Genomic DNA, 25,078 nt, shown 5'->3' on the forward strand with positions numbered 1-25,078 from the left:
TGATTCACTACGAGATCCAGTTGGGTGGACTTTCAGTTCCATTGTTATTAACATTCTGTTGTTCTCTGTGTGTGTGTGTTGTCTGATGTAGCGCAACCTCAATAAGAGGACGCTTAGGTGATTAGAAAACAAACAATCAATCTGTACCCGCGTCAAACTGTAGGGTAAAATAACCTCTAGTTCCATCCTCTTGCAAAGGCATTCGTTGTCTGACACGTAGGAGTCTGTTCTCTCTGCTGGCTGCCACGAAGGAGATGTAGTATAGTCAAATTGATATGCGAGATGAGGGAAGGTGTTACCCTGTTTGCTGTTGGTCCTCCCAGTTTTATGTTTGGGGCGGGGGAATGATCCAACACACTTTCCATTGAAAAGAACATTAAGAAATAGAACATTAAAACAACAAAAAATGAAAAGGACATTTGCGTATTGGTATAAAATCAGTTACCTAACAGGGATTAAAAAATAAAAAAATGTAGCTAACAATGTAAAATGCTTTCCCTTCTTTGAACACAACTTCTGAGTTGCATTCTTGTTTGCTTTAGATTTTCCCCTAAGGAGAAATCTACTTATATGAAACAAAATACCGAGTGTATGGATAATGTGTGCAAATACATTCTTATTGTGAACAAGTCACAATTATTTTGTGTTTCTGTAAGCTACTGTAATAGCAAATAAAAATATAGAAAACTGAGACCTCTCCTAACTTATTACAAATTTTGCAATAAGAAAAATAATTTTTCAGACACAGGCTTCATGTCCTATTGATCGGAGACCCTTTCGAGCAGTATGCAGGCTTGATGCATTAGAAAATCAGATAAAGGTAAGTTCCAGACTTATTTTTTTAAATACTTCAGTTGTAGGAACACCTGAGTTATGCTGCAGCCTTCTCTTCGTACATCTGTGTTAAATAAGCTTTCCTAACAAAATAATTATTACTTTAATGTCTCTTACATATTTGAAGCTAGGAATTATTCTTAATTATTTTTTCAAAGCAAGTGTTTACATTATTAATAATCACAAAGCTGCTATTGCTACTTTAAAGTATCTTTGAGCATTCACGATATATCCAAGAATAGAAGTACAGTAATTGGTCTCAAAAAGTTTTTTTAATTAGGTTTTGTAAACAAGTGCTGTATCAATTAGCATGCAGTCTTGCCTTTTTTTCAGCTGAGGTGAATCTTGTATGTTCACAGCCTCCAATTCACAGACAAAACCACATGAAGGCAAGAGGAATTAATTAACGCTAAGCCTTATTCAACCTAAATTTCAGAATTTTTTTAAGTTTTCAACTCTTTTGAATACTCTATGGAGAGCAGTTTATCAAGTGGGAAAATAAAACTTGATTCTGAAAGATGATCTTGCAAATGTATGTAGAAAGATGCTGCTAATTCTGTGTACAGTTTGTAAATTCTGTGATGAAATTCTGGTTATAAATAACTCTGAAGATGTTGAGTTTGCATTTTCCTATGTTTAGAACACAAGCTCCCACTACCCATTTCTTGTGCTTCTGGAGGCCCAGGCAGTCAGCTTCAAATGAACCACCAGACTGACAGCCACAGATAATTCCTTCTCACAGAAAATTATGCTAGCATATTTTATCTTCTTTATTTCTAAAGAATCAAGGAAGCAGCTGAAACAAGATAAACTGAAGTTTTCGTTGGGAAGAATGTAGAGACTGTGTCAACATATGTTTTGAAAGGTTCTTTGTCCATAGAATTGCAGTGTAAACAGGTGGGCAGAGAGCAAGGGTCCTGGTCTGAAAAAGAGCCACTGGAGCCATAGGGGCAGATGGAACGTGTACTGAGAAATGCTGACACCATGGCCAGTGTTAGCAGGGACACAGTCAGGGCATTGGCAGCTTTCCCTTTGTAATACTCATCATTAGAATGCTCTTGGCTTAAGGAGTTGTGTATAAATCTAGCATTCTAGAATAAAGAAATACAGACTATCTAATACAAACTGTTGCAATGTAGCCATTGAAGAAACTTCATAGTATGTAATAAAAAGTATATTGCTTTCTTAGAATTTTGAAGATGTGGAAAAACCCCAATATTATATGAAGCCCATAAGTTATTTTACTATAGAGGGAAATCTGGTGGTTTTTAATTATGAGGAACCATTTGAAATTGAGTGGCAGTTCGGCATTTTCCCAATCTGAACCTTGTCTATTCAGATCAACCAGCTTAGTTTAAAAAACTTAACTTCCAAATTCTCAATAGAAGATAGTGCATAGCTTTGAGATACTTGCCATTGGCAGTCTGAATGTTCAGGGGTATTTGGTCTCGTGGAATTAGTATGCATCTAAGCCAATACACATATCAAAGTGGGTTTTTTCCATTCCATGAAAAACAAATGAAAAACAAAACTTCAAATCTGCAAAGTGTGAGGTTAAAGAAGTAATGGTTTGAAATGATTTTGAGTCCTTCAGTTTGAGCTCTGCAGACCTTAAGAGACTTCGAATGTATTTAAAGCTCATGTGTATTGAGATTCTAGATTGGATTGACTTTATTCTTCAATACAGGTTCAGGTTAAAAAACAGCTAAGACAGAAGGAAGAAGAGGAAAACTGTGCCTGCAATAAGGGAAAATACAGCCATGCAAAGATGAGAAGTTTTATGAGGTTGGTCATCCACTTAAAACTCAGCATGTCATTGTAATGTTCAAAATATAAATTCAGCTCTTTTAAAATGGAGACCCTGGATTTTTTTAAAAAAACTTAAGTTTATTTTAAAATAAACTATTTTTTCATCAGTGGTAGTTCAGCTTTACTTTTATCGCTGGTGTAATTCCCACTTGAATATGTACAATAGCAAGGAAGAAGTAAGGAGCAATGCATTTCTTGCATTAAGCTGTGTGCATTTTTCAAGCAATTCTAATTTCTTTTTAATTAGAATTAAGACCATATTTTAACAATATAAATCTTTGGTTATGTAAACAGACATCCCCTTTCTCACATGTTATCATAAATGTTGGCGGTGTTCCTGTTTTACTACCCAGTTTGAGAGGAAGTTGTGGAAATACCATTCTTGTTTTAAGAGGCTTTATCTTGTCACCTTTGCACTATTGTATAAGGGGAAGCTCAGGATTACACAGTCAATTTTCACTAAATAGCAATAATCTAAAGTCAGTGTTTAATGGAATGTGTGATATATAGAGAGAGTTCTTGAGATTGAATTTGAAGCGGACTTCACTACGGAAAAGATAACTGGAAGTTAATTACCTTTTCTGGCTCTTATTAGAAAAGACTGATCTTTGCACTTCACCATTCTGAATCACCATTCACTTTGATATTCTTCAAAGTATTTATGCAAGCAGATTGTAACATCTTTCATGTGTTGCCATGAAATAAAGCAAAAATAAGCATTGAGATTTGATACAGGATATTAACTTGTGTTGTGTAAATGGATATTTCTTTTCCATATGTAAACTTTTTGAAGCACTGTGGCTTTTAATATGTGCGAGATATTACACATGATGCAAGTTCAGGTTTTAATAGCAATCAGAACTTGTTTATGTGCACAAAATAAAAATTCCTTAAAATAGAAGCTGATTTTGTTTGGATGTATATACGGTTAGCTTAAATATGCCCAGAAATAACTTCTGTGATATCTTTTGTTAATCTTGCAGAAGAGCTCTATGTCCAGACAGAGGGCCATTAGCAGCAAAATTAAGCAAAGTTGTGAAGAAAAAATACAGTAAGTTGATATTTGTCCTCCATTTGCTAGAATTGCTGGTTTTTATTATGGAACGCGAGAATTTCTTTTCTTGCTGAGCCCATTTAATATTTTTTTTTAATTACTTGTGTTTGCATATGAAAACCAAATAGAAGGAATAGAAGCATGGAACTTAAGAGAACAAAATTGCAGTATGTGAAACTACTGTTCTTATTTCACTGGAAGGACTGCCTCTTCAGTTCCAGTCACAAGAGAAATGGATTTGGTTTCAGCCTAAAGTCATTTTCTGCATCAGACAGTTGGTGAATGGCTAATGACTGGCATTTATTCACAGGAAGTTTTTTGGTGGGAGTTCAGACACAAGAAGCACTTTAGGTGTATTTTGGGGCCAACATTTTGAGAGACTTGTTTAATAGATATTGTTCTATAAGTGTTTTCATAACTTATGAAACAGCAAATATCTGAAGAGGTGAAAACTGCTTGATACATAAAAAAGCTATTGTGAAGGTGCATGCGTGTTAATTTTACTCAGTTTGTATGTAAACACATTGTAAATACATTTAAGATATATTTTCATTAACAGCTGATTGCATTAATGATTTTGACAAAAGTTACTATGTCAAGTAATAATCACAGTTTTGTTTCTTATTCCACACAGGTAATATATTGTTTGACAAACGAAACAAGAAAGCTTTGTCTGTGAAGATAAACAAGGTTGGTTCTGATAATGAAACACTTGTAAACACTTGTTTTAATGAAAACATTTTAAAAAGTATCTTTCTGCTTATTTTTAAGGTTAACTTCTTCTGTTTGTTATTTGGTATGATCCAAACTTTGTTACTTTGTCTCTTTTTTTCCTTGAAGGAAGTAATTAGAATGTAGTGCTGTGTTATATGAGCTTCTCTCTCAGATTAAATTTAGTTTATTGGTGGTAAATGTTTTCATTAAGATTAGGATGTTATATCATAAGATACTGTAACTACCCTGTTTTCATCTTTCTTCACCAAAAGAAGGTGGTATGAGCTACAAACTTTTAGCCAAGTACCATCGTATGAACCTTTTCATTATTTTCATGAAAATACATAATTGTAATCAACCAAGTAATTTGTTATATGAATAAGCCATGAGCATTATAGTTTGCATCAAGTTGTTTTTTTCATGGGAGATTACTCCTGGGAATGTTTGTATTTCTAAATTTCTTGTTTACTTCATAAATCTCAGCCTATAATACAGGTTTATAATATGCAGAATTTATAAGGTGCTATAAAGGCTCTGTTTGATTTCTGCCTTCCCTCCTTTCAAAAATAATTAGTGTCTCTGGGACACAAGTTTGTGATCAGAGCTTTCTTACTCATACCCATAAATGTATTTTCATGAGGTAATTCTAGACCATAAATTTCATTCTCAAGTGGAAATGTCAGCATTCCCCACCATTCTGTCTTACTTGAAGTTTAAAAATTTGGAGGAAAACCAAAGTCCCTGTTTTGCCTGTTGACTGTATATGGGCACATACACATCATGTGTCTTTTCAGTAGCTGGTGGCCTGAGTTGTCACTTATCTTTGGTGCTTGCACACCATCATTCTCAGGCATATCTTTAGCTCTGGCCTTCCCCTTCTAGGTCAGGTATTTAGAAATTTTGCTTCTGTTACCATATAAAATTAAAGGTACTTTTCATTGAATTGAAGAGGTTTTGAACTGGAAGGATTTGGCTAGTGGTAGATCAACCTCTAATTTGACTTCAAGGTTGGGGAATGCTTTCACATCTAGTTTCACTGATTTACTGTGCACTGTTTAATAGCTTTAGTGTCTCAAATGGTACCTGTTGTAAAAAAGGTGCATAAACAAAAGTAGAGCCATTAAAAACCTTGAGGAGGGGGTACAGGGCTTAATTTTTCAGTAAGTATCCAAAATTTAAAGAATTTAAAAGAAAGCACTGATTTAATAACAACCACTTCATAAGAGTATTTGTGGAACATCTGGATAGCTTTTTTTAGGTGGAAAGGGAAATGTTAATGTTCAAAATTATAGCATTTTTAAAATAAAACTTAAACTCAAAAGCTTTTTAGGAGAAACTTAAAATCTGCACATTGATGAAATAGGGCATGTTCCCATCAAAACCAGCTCTCTGCCAAGGTTTGATGAAGCACACAGGTAATGACTGCGTACTTGAGACATATATTTATATATGTCCTATTACAAAGCTTATTTTTCATCAGAGTAAATATATTCTGAAAGAAAATGACGGGAAGATTCAGTAAGTTCCCATTTTAAAACGCCAGTCATGGGGAATGAACAGGAATGTTTTAGTCAGATTCGAGGTGGCATTAACGCTTTAGGTGACGGGATAGAACAGGCAAAAATGGGTCAGCGTAGGTAAGTGGGTCAGTCTGGGAAAAGTATCTGGAGGGTTACAATTCATCCTTTTTTGGGCCTGCAGCCAGCCCCGTAGACAGCAACAGAGTTTCCTGCACACCATCAAAAGGCAGCACAGTAGCACACAGGAGGTGGTGGGCGTTGAGATCAAAATAGAAGGTTGTATTTGTTGAAATACGAAGTGGATTCTGAGTGTTGTGCCTTTCTGTGAGGGCTCAGTAAACAGATGCACCAGTCAATCTTCAACTTGCTAAGCCTACCCAAAGGCAAAGGAGAGTCCCAGCTACTTACATTGTGTTTGCCTGTTATTTTGAAACCAAATGTTCAGTGAACTGCTGTAAAGGGGTCTGCCCAAAGGTGCTAGTGCTGTGCTTACTCTGCTTTGTTAGGTACCAGAAAGGGGAATCGTGAAACAGGAAAGATCATGCTTGTTTATTCTCAATTTCTTTATGGCGCATTAAAGATTTTGCCATGGAACACCTGTATAAAATATATCATTTATCTGCAAGGAGCAGGTGTTGAAAATTTAGACCAAATAAAGAAAATTTATTTGTTGTAACGGCAAATCTCTGCATATAACTATGGAGCTGTGGTTGTGCCTACCTTTTGTGAGCGAAAGTCTTGCGGACATGATTCAACTTCAGTGCATCTTCATGTATTACATGTTAATTATTTTACTATGGACGTCTTTAATTTATAATATTTTATTTAATTTATAATATTTTTTTTGTAGCCCAGAAGACAGACCTGCTGGAATGAGTGCTTCAGAACCAATTTCTTCTCCACACTTCCAGCTGGTGGTAGCAATGAAGAATCCTTTTTTAGCTGTAGAAATGACTGGTTAGTATATACTAGTGCTTAATATAAACTGCTGGGTCACTGCCTTAAAATATTTTGATGGGCATATAAAGGATAAACGCAAACACTTCAAAATTAGTATTATTAAGGGCACAACCTAATTTGTCACAGAATCACAGAATCTTCTAGGTTGGAAGGGACCTTAAAGATCATCTTGTCCAACCGTCAACCTAACTGACAAAAATAGACACCCACACAACAAACAAGGAGCATCATCACTAAACCAGACCTCCCAGCACTACATCAACCCGTCTTTTGAACACCTCCAGGGACAGTGCCTCAACCACCTCCCTGGGCAGCCCATTCCAATGTCTGATAACCCTTTCAGTGAAAAAATTTTTCCTAATATCCAGCCTGAACCTCCCCTGGCGCAACTTGAGGCTATTTCCTCTTGTCCTGTCGCCTGTGACTTGAGAAAAGAGACCGATGTGCTTTTAATCTCATTGATTCAATAGGAGTTAAGTTTTATTTTTTGCTCATATTTAAACTGCTTGCTGAATTGAAGCCTTGGACAGGAAAGGGTTAGGCCTGTTACTACATCAGCAGTTAGCAAAACAGTGTCGTGGTTTAACCCCAGTCGCAGATAGGACCAAGCAGCTGCTCACTCACTGCCCCTGGTTGGGACTGGGGAGAGAATCAGAAAAGTCAAAGTGAGAAAACTCATGGATTGAGATAAGATGGTTTAATGGGCAGAACAAAAGCAGCATGTGCAAGCAAAGCAGAACAAGGAATTCATTCCCTGCTTCCCATGGGCAGGCAGGTGTTCAGCCATCTCCAGGAAAGTGGAGCTGCCTCACATGTAACAGTTACTTGGGAAGACAAACATGATAACTCTGAACATCCTCCCTTCCCAACTTCTCGTGCCCCCCCAGCCCTCACTGGCTGGATAGTGTGAGGAGCAGAAAAGGCCTTTACTGCCTGGTAACAACTGAAAACACCAGCGTGCTATCAAAAGTATTTCTCATCCCACATCCCACCAGCTGCTAGCAAAATAGTTAACTCTGTCCCGGCTGAAACCTGGACAGTTAACAGTAAATACCCTGTTTTGTGTCAGAAACAATCTTTTTCTTGTTGTTCCTTGATTCCAAGAGGAATACCTTAAACATAGCTGAAGCAATTTAGCTTAATGAGCCTAATACTTAAAAACAGGTGTTTTAAAAAAAATTGGTTTGGTGAGAAAATGGAAGAACAAGAATAGTCTGGAAGAAGATTATTTCAACGATATGGTCTAATAAAAAAAATTGTGTCTATATGTTTTTTAGCAGTCTGCTGTAAACAGAAAAAAACAAACATGTAAGAGTATTAATTTGTCAAAGATGCAAAGTTTCTCTATCTTTTAACTCCCCAGTAGAGACATTTCATCTCCTGTCTTCCGTAGTATGCCTCATTCATTTAGGACTTCTGTTATGTTTGCTATTGCTTTTTTTTCCCCTCTAAATAACAATGCATAATTTCATGATGACTGTTGAGAGTTCTAATACAGTGAAATTTAAAAAAAAGTCATTGATAGAAGCAATTATTGAAATACAAAATCATCGTAGTACAAATTTACTTTTTGTAACTTTTTGTGTGAAATTTGTATTTCAGTACAGAATTCACGGAAGTTGATGCAGCGATCGGACAGAAGAGGCAAGAACTGGAATTGTCCTGTTCATCTGTGCTTGCTAGAGTTGAAAGGTATGTGTTTAGTATTCATAATGCAGAGGATCTTAATATAACAATTCAAGTATGGCATGGGATTAATTAATTTGATCAATAATAAAATTCTGGTTTTGCCCAAGGTTTGCTGAGGGAGGCTGAATATATATATATATATATTTATTTATTTATTTGTTATGTTTAGGAGGGGGAAAAAACAAGCTTTTACTAAATTGCTGTGTAGACTGTTTCTCATTTTTCTGCAGAAAAGGCTGTTTTTCTGCTGAAGTACTAAATCAGTGTCCACAATTTTGTTTCCAGTATTTGGAGTGGACACTTTGTTACAGTTCTATGCTTTGAAGAAAGCAAAATGTATATTGCCTTAACATAACATACCTTGCTTGAACTTTTTTACTAGAGTGGACCTTAATATAAACCTGAAATTAAATAAAAGTAGGAAAGTTTTGTTCTCTGTCAGCTTTCCCTTTCTCTCCAGCTGTGATGTGGTTTGAAGTGTCATTGTTTCCTACTGTTTTGGTTTTGTACATTGTTTCCAAAACTTGCTCCAGACAGCTAAAACAACTAATGTTAATGCTTCTAATTTTCCAGAATTCCCTTAATGTCTTATGGAGCTGAAGCCGAGACTTTTCTTCTCACTTCTACTACAGTGGCAGGAACAATTCTTCCAAGAAATATCAGGCCTTTGGAAAACTTTGGTAAACTTTTTTTTTGTAAGTTTTATTTATAGCTCATGTGGAGTATTGTTAAAACATGACTCTTAGAATTCAAAGCAGAGTATATATTTACAGCTAACAGAAAAAAAAAAAAAAACAAAACAACCTGTTTGGTGCAGTTTGGTTTTATTTCAAAACCAGGTGGTTTAATTTAGAAATTCCAATATAGAGGATGACCCAGCCACCCCACAACTGGCATAACTGTTCTTCATTTGAAGATTAATTAAATTTCTAAATCCAACACTTTCTTTCCTGTTACAACTCCCTTTTCCTGTTGTTTAAGATCTCTTTTTGATACATTAGGAATTGCTTGACATATTTCAATGGTATATTGCGCAATGCGAGCAACAAACTGTTCCCTGACAGAGAAGAATAGTGGTCAGGAAACAATGCAGCATATGGATCTCTTTCAATATGCCTACAAGCCCTACAGGGCAAATAGCAAAGGTGCTCAAGCTCAGGGTCTGTCAGGAATTTAGCAGAAGACAAAGACATGGAAGGCATTACCTTCCTCCTGTTGCTTTTACAGCCTCTCTCTCCATACTCAGCAAGAATGTAGTTTCTCTTCCAACAGGCTGCACAAGTTCAAAGAAGTGAAAACAAAGGAGTGCTGTTTTTTTAAGGCCAGAGATAATGCCTTCTTTGAATTGGGAGTTAGATTACTCTTATTTGACTAGTAGGCAAAGAGGTGGGAGAGATTTGGGTCTCTTGGCTTACAAAAATTGTGAGGAAGTGAGTGAATTGCTGGACAGAATTAAGTAGTAGAATGATCATGAAAAAGATGCTTGATTCATTCATTTTCTGCATTCCTGTTAAAGGTACTTATTTCACCTCTGGATTCCCCAGTGAAAAAAGGACAGGTTGCTTCCTCAGGCCTCTGATGTTTAGCACTGCAATTTAACTGATGCTTAACCATTTCTGCTTCTAGTGGTAACCGAGTACACATGCTAGAGCATAGCTCTTGACTTCACTTTACCTTTCTACTTACACAGTCAGGTTTCTTTGTTAATGTACATCAGAAGCATTTTTAAACAAACAAACAACAACAAAAAAAAACACTTTGGTTTTTTTCTCTCAATGGAAAGACAAAGAATATTTAAATAAGCTCCAAATTTATTTTTCCACATTGGACTATTTAGGACATGTGAGTAATTGCTGTTGATAATATCAGCAACTGATCTAGAAACACTGATAACATTGTCAACTCCTAAAGCAGAATATGGAACTAAATCCCTTATACTATCTTTTGGGAGAGGCAGGAGATTTTGAGTTTGAGTCTTGACAACAAAAGAAAAGGAAATCTTTTTTTTCCCCAGATATTTTTGGTTTATATGTTTCCATGTGTTCTTGCCACACCTGAACTGAAGTTCAGATGTTTAATGTAATATATTACTTATATTGTGGACAAAGTGTAAAAGAGTCATCAAGATAGAATCTAAAAACATTGTAGTATGTCAACACTAAAGATTTAAGTCACTTTCAAGTTTGACTTAAAGACTGCCTACTGGTAAGAAGCATGCAGGAAGTAAGACATAGAGTCTTCAAATTTCCTAGTGAAACTAGTGTAAGTTTGATGTGAAAATGTCCCTTGAGGATTTTGTTCACATTCTGTTGAGTGAGTGTTCCTTCCCTATTCGGTTTTTATATTGAAACTAAGGAAAAGACAGATATGCACAAAAAAAGGTAAGGACAAAAGCAAGAAGCTTAACCTGAATACTGTTAGAGATGCCTGGCAAATATATATAAAGGAGAAGAGTTTACAGGAAGTATGAGAGATGGAGGAAACAGAGAGGACACTGGGACTTTCTGCAAAGGTGGAGAATAGGAGAAAAATGAAGAAAATACTGAATATACATGTATACAAAAAAAAAAGGCAAAGTGGATCTTGTGATTCTTACTAAATTGTGTCTGGAAGATGGTCACATAAACATTTTTTTTCAATTTATTTTTACACACGCTCCCCCATCTCTTGGTCACACCTAAGGTGTACAATCTTGCATCAGCGTAGTAGTTGACAGTTGCTTCCAGGGTTGTGCAAGGAGTCATACAAATATCAGTGATGGTGATGTTAACTGTACTGCCTGGATCTTCCCTGTAGATGCTTCAGTTTTTAGATTCTCTTACCATTAAATAGTTGTCTTACTAATTTGACCTGAAAATGTGTCAGTGAATCTACAAATACTGCTGTGATTTAGGCTGGCATTAGGCAGTGCTTTTGTGTGATTAAAATATTTTTAAATAAAGAGTCAGTGAACTGAAATGCCTTGTCTTTGGTCCAAGTCCAAAGCTTGTGAAGCTTGTCTGTTAAAATTTTACAGGTAGTATGGAATGCTAAAAAGAGGCTTGCGTTTCACAAGTGAACTTTGAAAGTGCCACAAAAATTACTTGCCTTTTTAATTCTGTCAGGATTCCCACATGCCATTTGTATTCAGAGTTTTTATTACGCCAGGGTGATTTCTTGCCTGTTGAAGCAAATCATCCTAGATATTATATGTCATTACAAATTTTTAATATCTGACTTGTTTTCCTGGCTACTGTAATAGGTTTGAAGACATAGTTAGTCTGAGACAGCCACATGTGGCTGAATAACTGCTGGTTAACCACTTCCTAACAAAATTATTGGGGAGACTCTTCCAGTAGGTACCTCAAATAGTGCTAGTCACCTAAAACTCCTTTGGAAATTCTTTACCACACACATTGTTGTCTTTTAAATACGTGGTACCTTCTATACAATCGATACCATTAGTTTTCTTTCTCTTAAGTGGTAATTTGATCAGCGAACATCGGAAAACCAAAACCAGGTATTTTTTTTTCTCATGTTCAGTCAAATTATTGTGTTTACAAGGGAACTCAGAGGAGGTGATTATAGTCCTGTGCTCTGCTGTAGCCTTCTAAAGGCTAGTGAGTACTTGTGGAGTTACAGCTCTATGGTTATCAGATGATAAGTTTACATTTAAAAGACAGTTGATATGGTTTTGATTCTGCAAACAAATTAGGAAATGGTAGAAAGAGGATTTTGCGCTGTTACATACTTGTCTTATTCCTATTTGATTTTTATATAATCCATTTAAGAATACATTTAACAAATATTTTAGTGCAGTAAAAACACAGGAAATAATGTTATACAGAGAGTTAGAATCAAGAGTTCAAGTGTGATGTGATAAAACCATTGCAAAATCCATTGAAATTAATCTTTCTTAGCAAGTTTCTACTATTTGCTTATGAAAATGAAGCTGCAGAAAGAATTCATTTAAACACCAAATTCCTGATGCGTTCTGAAGTCTACACAAAGTAAGAATCAAATTAACAGACATCTCAAGAAATTAATTTAGTTCTGAAGTGACTATTAAATTCAAGTATATTTACTTAATTATCACCAATTGTTAATTCCTGAGCTGCCCCTCGTAAGCTTTTATAGGTATCAGGAGTACCAGCTGTTCCCTTTGCAGTGAATATAACTCTTGGCTTCCCTACAGAGAATTTTCTTAAATTGTGGATAGCAGGAAATAAATTATTACAGTATCCACTCAAGAGCTCCCGTGCTGCCGTGTGCAGCTTAAGATCATTCTTCTTAAAGCTTTAGGTTTTTTGATGCACCGAAACTTGCGCTCCTTATTCAGTTTGTTAGGTGCTGCAGGAACCCTGGGGACTTTGCAGCAGAGTTTGTCCAGTTTGCCATGGAGCGTGCAGGGTCTGCCTTACAACTGGTGAACGAGTTTGTCTGAAATCAGATTTTGTGGAGAGGTGTGCTGCCATGGCTGCTTCTGATCAACTGCTTCCCATGAGGTCATCCACTGATGGCCATTGAAAAATGTCACTTGCTGTAGTATTGGACTTCATTTCTGTAGTATTGAGGCTTCACTGCCAATAGACCTGCATTGTAGAATGATGGGGGCTGCTCTGTGCCAACAGTGTTGTGTGGTTAATTCCTTGCTTTTCTAACAGCTTAAATACTGACTATCTTTGAACAGCAATTCAGTTGTGGTTTCATTGCAAATGCCGTTACTGTCCGTGTAGCCATGCTGATACTGCTTCTCAAATGTGTGTTTAGATGTCTGATGTGTCACTTCATTAGTTTAATTCTGTTCTTTAAAGAAAAAGTCTGCACTGAAAAAAAAAAAACACAAACCAAAACAATGCTGTGGCAGCATTTCCTACTAAATCTTAAATTGTATTATTCAAGGAGATCTGTTTAACCAGTTATTTTATGTTCTTAACTGTGTTTGGATAAATAGTTATTATCAAACTTTAATATATTCTGCTTTTCTTAGAATCTTTAGGCAAAGGATATGCTGTTGCATGTACCCAAGAAGGAGAAGAGAAAAAGCAAGCTTCTGGTTCATCTGGGACTAGAGGAACTAGAAGGAAATTGATGAACACTACTCCTAGAAGAAGATCTGCACGAAACAGCAAAAACGAGACTCTGAGTCAGTCTCGGAGCTCACCTCGGTCAGGCAGTTCTGCGTGCGGTGCCTCTGATGGCAATAACCCATCTCTGAATAAATCTCCTTCAGAATCAGAGAAGGCTCCTCCAAAACGAAAGTCTAAAAGAACAGTTAAACAACAAACACCTGTGGTTAAAAAGAAACTGAGAAGTGCTGCACGTTCCGAAAAATCGTCCAGTGATTCAGTGGAAGATGATGATGTTGCTGAATCTGAAGCAGTTCTAACATTGGATAAAGACCAGCAGTCAGATGATGAGAGCAATAACACAAACCTTTTGCAGAACAATAACATGGAAACAGAATCTGCTAACGGATTGGAAAGCTGTAGTGAACATGCAGAAATTGAGGAAACTACAGGAGAATGTGACAAAGGTGAAGATACTTCAGATAACGTGGATGTAAGTGTTTCTGCCCAAGAACCTCCAGTACTGACTTCAGGGGATGAAAGCCAGGAATTTGAAGTAAAAGATGTTACTGAAAAAGATGTAGATGATAAGAATCAGGATATCAGTGAAAATACTCTTGAACAAACAGAAACAGTAGCTAGTCCCAGAGGTGAAGCATGTGACCATGCAACTTCTGAAAAAGTAGATCAGACATCGTGTAGTCCTCAAAGTGAATCAATGGAGAATGTAGAAACTCTGACAAAAATAGATGAACCTGTAGCTAGCCCAGCAAATGAATTGTTGGAATATCCGGAACCTTTGGAAAAAGATCAGCCATTAGAGAGCCCCAGAAGTGAATTGCCTGAGCATCCAGAAGCCATAGAAATAGATTATTCTGAGGCTGAAGAAAAAACAGTAGTAGACTGTGCAAGTACAGATATTCAAAACTTAAAAGCTGTTCAAGATGAAGAACCAGACACATTAGGAGACAATATTTCTGTAGACAGTACATCAGAACAATCCTTAAAAGAGAAGACCATGCCAGAAAGTGAAGAGGGTAGAACTTCAGAGTCACCCCAGGTAAATGCTGAACATAAGCATTTTGGTGAAGATAACAATGAAATGATACCGATGGATTGTGACTCATTTTGTAGTGACCAGAACGAACCTCAGGTTGAGCCATTACCACCAGCTGAAAGTACAGAGCAAGAAGTGAACTCCTCACAATTACCACCAGCTCAAAGTACAGAGCAAGGAGAAGTGAACTCCTCACAGTTACCACCAGCTCAAAGTACAGGGCAAGGAGAAGTGAACTCCTCACAGGGTGATGCAGGAAACTACACATCAGTTTCAGGACTTTCTGATGAAAAAGATGAAAGTATTCCTCAAGAAGGAGAGTGCCAGTCAGAACCCCAAAAAGAGAAAAAGACTCGAACTAGGAGGTCTAGGTTTCACTCTCCATCAACAACTTGGTCTCCTTCTAGGAGAGAGGGCAGGAAATCTCAATCACCATCCCCTAAAAGGGAGATGACCAGAGACAGGAGCTCACGATCTCCCAGGAAGGAAACTGTGAGGGAGGGAAGGAGATCCTCATCTCGTTCTCCAAAGAGGGAGGCACTCAAAGATGAGAAAAAAGCGCCATCTAGATCTCCCAAAAGGGAAACTGCCAGGGAAGGCAGGAGATCATCTTCTCAGTCAAGAACTAAGGATTCGTCTCCGAGGCAAAAATCTAGATCTCGAAGCAGTGATAGAGACAGTCAAAGAAGAGATCGTGACAGAGACAGAAGAAATAGGAGGTGGTCTAGGTCACGGTCACGATCTAGGTCAAGATCACGATCTAGGACAAGAAATAAAGGTTCTTCCTTCTCTAGAAATGAGAGGGACAGTCATTCACCTCGATGGAAAGAGAGATGGGCAAACGACAGCTGGAGGAGTCCAAGAGGAAATGACCGATACAGAAGAGGTGATCAAGAGAAACAGAATGAAAGTCTTAAAAAAGAGAAAGACAATGCAGAAAAAAACAATGAGGATCAGTGCTCTTCCGACAAGCGGAGGAATGACTGTCCAGACTGGGTAATGGAAAGAATAAACTCCGTTCCTGAAGTCAGGAACAGAGAGAGAGAGAAGCCACATTGGGAAGACGGCAGGCATGATAATTCAGGGCACTCTTGGAATAAAAACTTTGGTTCGGGTTGGATCCCGAATCGAGGGAGAGGTCAGCGTGGCCGAGGGGGGCGTGGAAGAGGTGGTTTCATGTATGGAGACCAGAGTGAAAATCACTGGCAAAATAGAAAACCTCTCTCAGGGAACTCAAATGGTTCTGGGAATGAAACTTCAAGGTTCCCAGAGCATCAGCCATACAAGCGTAAGAATGAACAAGATTACTCTTTTGATACACCTGCTGACAGATCTGGGTGGACATCTGCATCGAGCTGGGCTGTAAGAAAGACTTTACCTGCTGATGTGCAGAATTATTATTCAAGAAGAGGACGCAGTTCATCAAGCCCACAGTCTGGATGGGGAATGAGACAAGAAGAGGAGACACCTGAACAAGGTATTCATAGTTTTGAAGCATAAAAGCTTAGTCACAGCTGCAGTAGCCAAGTAAAATCCTAGTCACGTTGACCCATCTCAAGTTGATCAGCTCTTCAAAATAATTTGAGGTGAATCTGTAGCCTTTTTGCAATATAGAGGGTGGCAGATGTGGCGTTTAGGGATTTCTTGTGTTTTCGTGGCCTTATAATGGCTTTTTGGTTTTGCTTTAAGTTAGACATAATTTAAGGACTATGCATCTGAAGAGTGCTACTTAAGTAAATCGATTTGGTTGAAGAGAAAGCATGTCCTCTTCATGGTTACTTTTAGCCTCCACACACCTTTTAAAAAGGGTAATTTTTTTCAAGGAGGTTTGCGTTTGCCTGTGCAGACCCACACGGTAGATTCTAGAGATGATAAGTCATTATGTTGACATTTTTCTTGTTTTTAAATAAGCTTAAAAAAACCTAGGGAGATTTAGAAATGCAAAAATGGTACTTTTACTGTACTTCATTAAAATTCCTCGAAAGCCTCAGTAGAAGCCTAATATTTTTGATTATTTTATATCTAAAAAACTAACCACCCTGACAGAAAGAAAGCCTTTTTGGTAGAAAGTGTGTTAACTGTGGATGAGATTGACTTCTTAGCTGCTCAGAATCATACACGGATTATTAATGCTCTGAAGTAAGACACAGATCCCTGTTGTATTTAAAAATCTGTAAAATCCAGTTCTGAAGGCAACCACACTTGCACTTTCCCATTGGCTTCTCGTTTTGTCTTTTTTTAAATCCATTTTCATCCTATATGCCAGCAGTTTTTTCCCTCTTTTCAGAGACCACTGCATTGGTGATTTCTTAGTTTTGAGGCAACTTTGTCAACCTTCAGCCTGCTGCAGGCAAAATTTATCAAACCTTTAATTGAAAGTATTGTGTGATTTGCAGACTTTATTTCATGTTGTTCTGGACCAATCACACTGTTATGTTTACTTTTGGAATGTGAATTCAGCTGAGAACAATACAGTCATCTCTCAAAACTGGATAAAACAGGCTGGGTTGGCAATCAACCTGCTTTTGCTGACCCTGCTTGAGCAGGGGGGGTTGGACTAGATGGTCTCCATAGGTCCCTTTCAACCTCCGTGATTCTGTTATCTCATGATCTTTAAAAAAGGTGATTTGGGGTGAGGCATAAGTGTTTAAATACCAGTCCCTGTGAATTAAGTGACAGGGTTCCTCAAGGAAGGGACTTTAAGGGAAGGATATCCTAATTATAACCCATCAGCTGTTTCTCAGAACTAATTTCTTGACTTCTGGAAGGTTTGCTGCTTGTATCTAGAGTTTAATTCTATTGAAGATAGAGTAAGGTAGCAATTTTTTTAAATAATTGCCACCCCAAGGGGTTATTTTTACTTCTAGGCTTTACCTGTTGTACCATTACAGAGGTTTTGAACAACTCTTTCTGAATATGAACATCTTTGAAATTGGTTGAGGATGATTTATTATTCAGTGAAAAAAAAAAAAAGGCCAAAAGAGCAGAATATTTGTCTATTTACCAGAAAGGGCTACAGTGAGTGTGTGTGGATCGGGCCAAGGCGGGGAGGGCACTGCGGGTGTGCTAAGGTGTGACTGCTATTGCAGAAGCTGGATAAGTTATGTTGTCTTCCTGCTCTTTGGGGGAGAATTACTCTTTTCATTGTGATGAAATAATTTATTAGCTGTGCTGTGGGAACAAGCAGAGAAAACAGAAATTCAAAATGCAGGCTGCCATAGTAACCCAAACCTTTTAAGCTCAGAAACCAGCACTGGCTGTGTGACGTGTCTGGTGATGAGTGTAATAACGTTCAGCTTTTTGATACTCCGTCCTTCATGAAGAGTTCAGACACCTGGCTCCACTTTTACTTTATAAATTAGGGATTTTCTGCTTCATACCCTGTCTGTTTTTGCTTTTGACAGATCCAAACCTCAAAGAGCAAGGCAGCCAGCAAAGCGAGGGCTCTCAGTTACCCATCAATATGATGCAGCAGCAGATGAATGTGATGCCCCAAGTGAACGCGCAGCACCAACCCATGAATATCTTCCCCTACCCAGTGGGTGTCCCTCCTCCCATGATGAACATGCCACGGAATCCTTTCAACATGCCCCCTCCGATGCCCGTGCACCTCCCCGCCGGCGTGCCTCTCATACAGGTAGCTGCTCCCGCTAATTTGTCTCAGGGATTACCTCCGCCTCCACCTCCACCCCCACCATCTCAACAACTCAGCTACGTCGCTTCCCAGCAGGACGGAAAGCAGCTGCAGGTAGGCTTTAGTGGAAGCCACGGCAAGAGCAGTTCTGAAGGAGTGTCACTTATGGATTTCTTCTACGGAAATGCCATAGTCTTGATAAATTTACACTTGCCGTTTCTTTCTCTCTTGCCTGGCTTTTTCCACCCCACGCCAAATTTGAAGTGGAGGTATCCACCAGGATATGAGTTGTTATGGGGCTGTAGCTTTTAAATAATAATACACGGCACCATAACTGGGGTTCTGTGGTAACGAGGTGTTCCGGCTGGGAATGGAACGCTGAAAAATTCATCAACATTCTCCATTACCTTTTCCTTCTTGGAAGTGCTCTGTTTCCAAAACTAAGGTTTCCCCTTCAAAATCTAATTCTTGAGCTCATGCTTGAATCCCCTTGCAGCAGCGTTAGGAAGTGGCCCCAGCCTCTTTGCTGTGGTTCTCATCCCGTGTGGGGCATCAGCAGAGGAAAGCTCTGGAGGACTGCATGGCACCCATTTGTTCCACACTTCCATTCTCCAGCTGTTGGTATCTCAGCAGCTTCCCCACACACACACATTTTCTTTTCTGTTTAATCTTTTTTGTCGTTTTGTTGCTTTCTTTGGTATATTTAATTTCCCCTTCTTGCCTGATTCTCCCGTTTTTGCATGCCCTGTTCCAACCTAACTCCCACTTCATTTCTCCACTTTCAAAAAGACTCTGCCCTGCCTGGGGCAGGTCAGACCATCTCTTTGTGCCTCTCAAGATATCTTAAAACAACCTCTGGGTATGTGAGCTCCTCCTGTGGCCAGCTGTTTGTGTATTAAGAGCTTTCATATCAGGGAAAGGAATACGAACAACTTCAGGAGAATGCATGGCACCACGAGGGGATGTAACGCTGCCTCTGGGATGTGTGAGTGAGGTTTGTGCTCTCCTCCTGTTGCAGGCTGCCCCCTCTCACCTAAAATGCTTTCCCTGCATTCCAGGTTGAAAAAGTGATGTCTTTCAACAGTAATTTCTAACCCTCTGTTTTCATGCGTCATCTCTAAAGATTTGAAGGGAACTGATAAACTACCTGCATCCTTTTCACTTCCAGCTGCTGTTACCCATTCATACTCATTAACTCAGAACAAAAGGAGTTAAGTATTATGGGGGACAGAGGGTGGGGTTACAGGCCAGAAATACAGTTGTCTGTTAGGAAAAGCCCCTGTTGTATTTGTTGCTCTTCCCTGCTCTTGTGGAATGGTCTCGGTGCACCTGGATGGATGCTCTTGGGAGCTGCTGCTGCTGCTGCTTTTGCTTTGATCTTTTGTTGAATGAGTCCTTGGTGGTAGCACAATACAAACCAGTGAACACTGCGAGGCTCCACCTGCCCTTCTTCTTGAAAGGAAGATGCAGAGCTGTGGCCTTTCCAAGGAGCTCAAATCCCTCTCTCATCATTTTCCATCTGGATAAATGCAGATGTGGAAATAAGTAGTGCCAATTACCTGCAAAACAAGGTGTGTTTGGGGTAGCCTACAGGAAATGTGTTGTGTTCTTGGCTTTTACTAAAAATGACCTCTATCTCAGCTCTGAGAGCTACTGAATTTTTCCATTGCAAAGTATTAACACGGCCCATGGTCTTTTGGTGATGTTTGGAAACGTACAGCAAATGGCTTTTCCTTGAAGAACAGCCCCTGGTGCTTCAGCCAGTGTTGCACCTCTAGCCTGGAGTAGACCTGTCGCTTTGTTTGCATTGAAATCCATTCACAAGTTCAAGCTGATAAGGAACATGAAAACAAATGTTTTCAAAGCAGCTTCATTAGGAGGCATGAATGCAGGTGTGTTTGAAGGTAACTTTTTATATGTATGTTTAGGTGCTGATTTTGAAAAAAAGGTTACTCTGATACACAGAACGGGCCTCCTGTGCTCTCCTGAGGCAAGCAGAAGGGTTGTGCAGCCCTAAGCTCCCTTCCCCTTGTGCCAACACCCTCCCTGCCTGCTTGCTGGATGCTTTGCTTGTTTTCTCAGTGGAATCAGAGCCAGAATTGAGCGACCACATGGAGGTGACATGGAGGATGCCTTACTTTTCAAGCTTTATGTTTATTTTTTTCCTTTGAGTGGATCTAATATAGTTTCTGTACCTTCCATAATAATGGACAGTGTGGAAATGAGCTAAGGAACCCAAGCATGTAGTGTTGATGCTCCTTCTAGAGCTGCTGAGACTTCTAGAAAGGCACGTTGTCGTGCTGCAGGATAACGTGTCACCTACCCATAACTTTTTAAAACAGGGTGTTCCAAATGCTGCTCACGTGAGTAATAACACGAGTGCTCCAGCCTTGCCTGCTCCAGCAGCAGCCCTGGGAAGCGTGGGGACAGTTCAGGGACCAAGCTCGGGGAACGCCACGTCGTCAACTCACGTCAAAAGCTCTAATGCAGCCGTGAAAGTGGGAGAAAACAAAGCCAGTGTCACGGTGGAAGCCAGCGCAGACAGCTCCAAGAAGGACCAGGCAAGTTCAAAGTTCAGAGTCTTTATCTATATGGGGGTTTATATATATATTTATTTATTTATTTTATATATATAAAACAAAAAAAATTGCGATACTAAAAAATAGCAAACTATGACAAATAGCCCTTCTGTGTCACACACTTAATACCATCATATATGTGACACTTCCATGGCGGCTGCAGGACATTAAACTAGCAAGCTGACTCTTTTCAATATTTTTCTTATATTCTTATATATAGTTTCCTTTAAAGCAGCACTATTATGAATAAAAAGCTGCTGTGAGACAAGATTCTCTTCTTAGTAGAAGACAGGCAGCTCGCCTGGGAGCTGAAACGTGAGCGAGGGGAGTGTGGTTTTCTGGTCCTCTGGAGTAACTTTGACCTGTGAAGTTTTAATTTGTGATGAATAAAGAGATCCATACGCAGGCACTGGAAATTAAAACTCAAGTTTGTTTTTTTCATCAGAAATTGTTAATTCAAGAAAAAGCGGCACAAGAGGTCAAACTAGCTATTAAGCCTTTCTACCAAAATAAAGACATCACGAAGGAAGAATACAAAGAAATCGTGCGCAAAGCTGTAGATAAAGTAAGTTGATCTGTTCATCTGAAATGTGTACATTGCAACTGACCTGGGGCTTGGGGTGGGTTTCCTGGATCTTGTGGGAACAACTGGTAGTTGCTGGGAGGGGGAACAGGAAAAGCAAAAATACCTTGGTCTTTCTCCATCCCCAAGAGCTTTCTCAGCTCCTCAGAAAATGACTTACTCATTGTTTGAAAGAGCTGAATGGGGATTGGGGAGCAGTTGGGGAAGTACCAGGAGTTTTCCAAGGTGTCCTGCCTGGATGGGGAAACCTGGGGTGTTGGGAAGATGAATAAATAGCATGAAACAACGGCCAATGAACAGCAGTGTTTCAAACATTTTTATTTTTTTTCCTTTAAAACTATTGTAGGTTTGTCATAGCAAGAGCGGAGAAGTTAATTCTGCAAAAGTGGCAAATCTAGTGAAAGCGTATGTAGACAAATATAAACACTCACGGAAGAAAAATCCCGAAGAGGCAGTCTCCTCTGAAAGGAAATGAAATAGAACGTGGTTTCAGTTTTTAATTTTATTCTATCTGCAAAGTGCAATTTCAACATGAACCATTAACTGAAAAATTGTACATGACAGTGATTTGAATCTGGTTTTGATAAAATTATTTTTCAATGTAGTATATAATGTTTTGTTCTAAAGAAATATAGATCTACAGGGCAACTTCTTTATTCCTTTTTAAAAACAGATGTCTAAAAAAAATTAAAGGTGTAAAGAAGAATCATTAGGAATGTACGATTGTGTGGATACTTAGATGTACAGCGTTTTGACTTGAATAACAGAGTGCATTAAATTAGAAACTTCTGTGGGAGTACCTTGGGTTTGGAACAGGTATGTACAGTACATGTAATCGGTCAGATTAAAGGAAAATTTTTTTCTTTTGATTTCTCCTTAATTATAGCAAAGATAAAATAATGTATTGCCTTGACAAATATTTCTAGCGTTAACTGGACAGGCTGAATGCAGGGGTCACAATGTGTATATAAAAAAAAAAGAAAAAAGCACATGGAGTTGCCTGAACAGGAGAACTGTTTGGATTTTAAAAAGAAAAATCATAAACAGTAAAATGTGGTGCCCAAAGCCCCGGGCACTGCACCTCTGTTGTAACACCAAATAAAAATTATGCTGCTTGGTTTCGTTTGTGACGTTTTTCAATTTGTTTTAAGACAGTGGGATGACCTTGAATAATTGTGATGTGCTTGAGAGCCCTCCGTCCCCGCCCACGGACAACCTCAGCTGGGGTCTCACCCTGCCCTGGGCCAGGAGGGGTTTGGAAGTGAGAGCTGGATGGTCAGAAAAGCAAATCGGTTTCTTCTTCAAGTAAAATGAAGAACAGCTGGAATGTAGTCCTAGGCTTCATCAGTTGTGCCAGTCTTAGCTGCGTGATGCTTTCCTTTGTTAACCAGGCCTGGTAGGGTGGATCAGCAGCCCCGTGTGGTGGAGTTGGTGCCATCTGAGGTGAGGTGCAGCAGCTTTTCTCCTGGTGCTGTGAGGCAGGGAGGGGAGCAGAGGTGCCACACGCAGGTGTGGGGACACCCAGGGAGGTACAACTGGTTTCACTGAGGTGGCAGTAGGGAGAGGTGCTGAACCACCCTCTAAGGTAGGCATTCCTTATGGAAAGAGCAGCTTGGGATCCTTCTGGAGTTGGGTGGAGAAGGAGCCGTGCTCTGAGATAGAAGCAGTTGTTGATGGATAGAATTCCAGTGCTCTCCTCCAGCCCCTCCGGCTTCTGCTCCAGCCCAGGGCTCCTGGCCCAACAGCAGGAATAAACTATTTTTGTCAAAAAGCATCAAGCTGTTTTTCAGAGAAATTACCTCCTGGTACCCAAATTAACTGTTGGTGGCAGAAAACTTACAGTCTTACCGTGTAAGTAACTTTTACAGAAGCCTGAGGATGAAATGAGGGATACACACACAAGTATATAGAGAGATTTATGTGTAAAAAATGTGCTGTTTATCACAATTGCTCACTGGGATTTAACTATAGCTTTCTACAGACTTAATGAAGCATTTGACTGTCTATATTTATTTTTGTGTGCCTAAAGACAAATACTATGTAAATTAGAAACAGATATAATACATTTTCTACAGTCAAGCCAGGTTTTAGATTTTTTCAAAATACTCGCTTTTACAGTGTGGTAGCAATTTGTATGATCTCTTGAACTATTTTAAGCTAAAATGGGTTAGCACTTTTTGAAAAAAAAATACTGTTGTAGCAAATTGCTATGTCTCTCCTGGTTTCTCACGCCGTGCGTAACTATTTTTATTACATTTTCCTTCTCTGACTCTTTGGATTTGAATGACTTTTTATATATTTTTACTCTATACAGTTGAGCCTTACTATAAAGTTCCTTTCAGGAGACAGATAAATGTTTTATGGGGTTTGGTTGGTTTGTTTTTTTTTCCTTTTAGAGGAGAGGTGGAAATTGGGTGGGAAGGACCAATGGAGGGTTTAAACTGGGAAGAGGGGGGGTCATGAATTTCTTGTTTTGCAGCTCCTGGCTGGAAGATCAGCTGTCACCTGCTGCCATGTTGGTGGGGCAGTGACTATAGTGATGCTCCACTGTATTTAAAATGAAGAATATCGGGTAGAGTAGCATGTGAGCCGTAACTCTATTTTTTACGATGGAATACTCAGAAAATATGCAGTTCGTTACAATATCTATGTCAAATTAAAAAAAAAAAAAAAGCATTGCCTTAATACATAGACTCACCTCCTATTTTTCCTGAAAAGCAGTAAGGGCTCTGTTGGTGTGGCTGCCCGAGAAGGCACGGGGTCATGGTTTTTGTTTAAAAAGTGTGAAAGCTGTATTTCTATTTATTGCACCTCTGAAGGTCCCGCCCTGCAGGAGCACTGACGGCGAAGCGCTGGGGACGCAGAGCCCCTCCTTGATGCCTCTCGGGCTCAGGAATTCCTTCCATCCTCATTGCCTTGAGGAAGACAAGTACAACCCGTGTCACCTTCTGTCACTTTCTGTCACCTCGCTGCACGGAGGGGTTTCCCTTGCGCTGTGCCTGCTGCTGCCCTGGCTCAGCCTGGGGAGGGCTGTGGGGAGCGCAGCGGCTGCTCACCACCGCCACGGTTCAGTGTGTGTAGCCAACAGCTGGAGTGCTGTCTACTGAAAAAAAATAATACTCTAAAAATTAGTTTTGTGTAGTGCTTAACAGTTTCTAATAAATTCTTTTCATGAAGCCAGCAGTAGTCCGTGTTTGGCCTTCAATGACTCTCCCTCCACAGCTGTAATTCAGAGCGATGTAGTCACTAGAACTTACCTACATATGTATATTTAATTTTGGTTTGTGTTGTCAGGGCTCCCCCTCCTTTTACATGTTATTTGTTTTCAGTGCGTCTGACTTCACACAATCACAGAATGGTTAGAGTTGGAAGGGACCTTAAAGATCATCGAGTTCCAACCCCCCTGCCATGGGCAGGGACACCTCCACTACAGCAGGTTGCTCAAAGCCCCATCCAGCCTGGCCTTGAACACTTCCAGGGATGGGGCATCCACAGCTTCCCTGGGCAACCTGTTCCAGTGTCTCACCACCCTCATAGTAAAGAATTTCTTCCTGGTATCTAATGTAAATCTCCCCTCTTCCAGTTTAAAACCATTAT

General features: G+C 39.2%; 1 protein-coding gene across 1 annotated transcript in view; it reads left to right on the plus strand.

Annotated features, from left to right (window-relative positions):
* Nucleotides 1–24,661, plus strand: part of SCAF11 (SR-related CTD-associated factor 11) — a 47,027-nt gene extending 22,366 nt beyond the window's left edge. The window contains exons 4-15 of the mRNA XM_014963751.1: nucleotides 743–820; nucleotides 2,522–2,619; nucleotides 3,627–3,694; nucleotides 4,332–4,387; nucleotides 6,782–6,888; nucleotides 8,494–8,583; nucleotides 9,154–9,260; nucleotides 13,550–16,162; nucleotides 18,090–18,433; nucleotides 20,662–20,880; nucleotides 21,344–21,463; nucleotides 21,828–24,661. Coding sequence (XP_014819237.1) covers nucleotides 743–820; nucleotides 2,522–2,619; nucleotides 3,627–3,694; nucleotides 4,332–4,387; nucleotides 6,782–6,888; nucleotides 8,494–8,583; nucleotides 9,154–9,260; nucleotides 13,550–16,162; nucleotides 18,090–18,433; nucleotides 20,662–20,880; nucleotides 21,344–21,463; nucleotides 21,828–21,956 — 4,029 coding nt within the window. The 3' untranslated portion in view covers nucleotides 21,957–24,661. The remainder of the gene's footprint in view (nucleotides 1–742; nucleotides 821–2,521; nucleotides 2,620–3,626; nucleotides 3,695–4,331; nucleotides 4,388–6,781; nucleotides 6,889–8,493; nucleotides 8,584–9,153; nucleotides 9,261–13,549; nucleotides 16,163–18,089; nucleotides 18,434–20,661; nucleotides 20,881–21,343; nucleotides 21,464–21,827) is intronic.
* The last annotated feature ends 417 nt before the right edge of the window (nucleotides 24,662–25,078 follow it).

Source organism: Calidris pugnax, unplaced genomic scaffold, assembly GCF_001431845.1.
Source record: "Calidris pugnax isolate Ruff unplaced genomic scaffold, ASM143184v1 scaffold44, whole genome shotgun sequence".
NCBI lineage: Eukaryota > Metazoa > Chordata > Aves > Charadriiformes > Scolopacidae > Calidris > Calidris pugnax.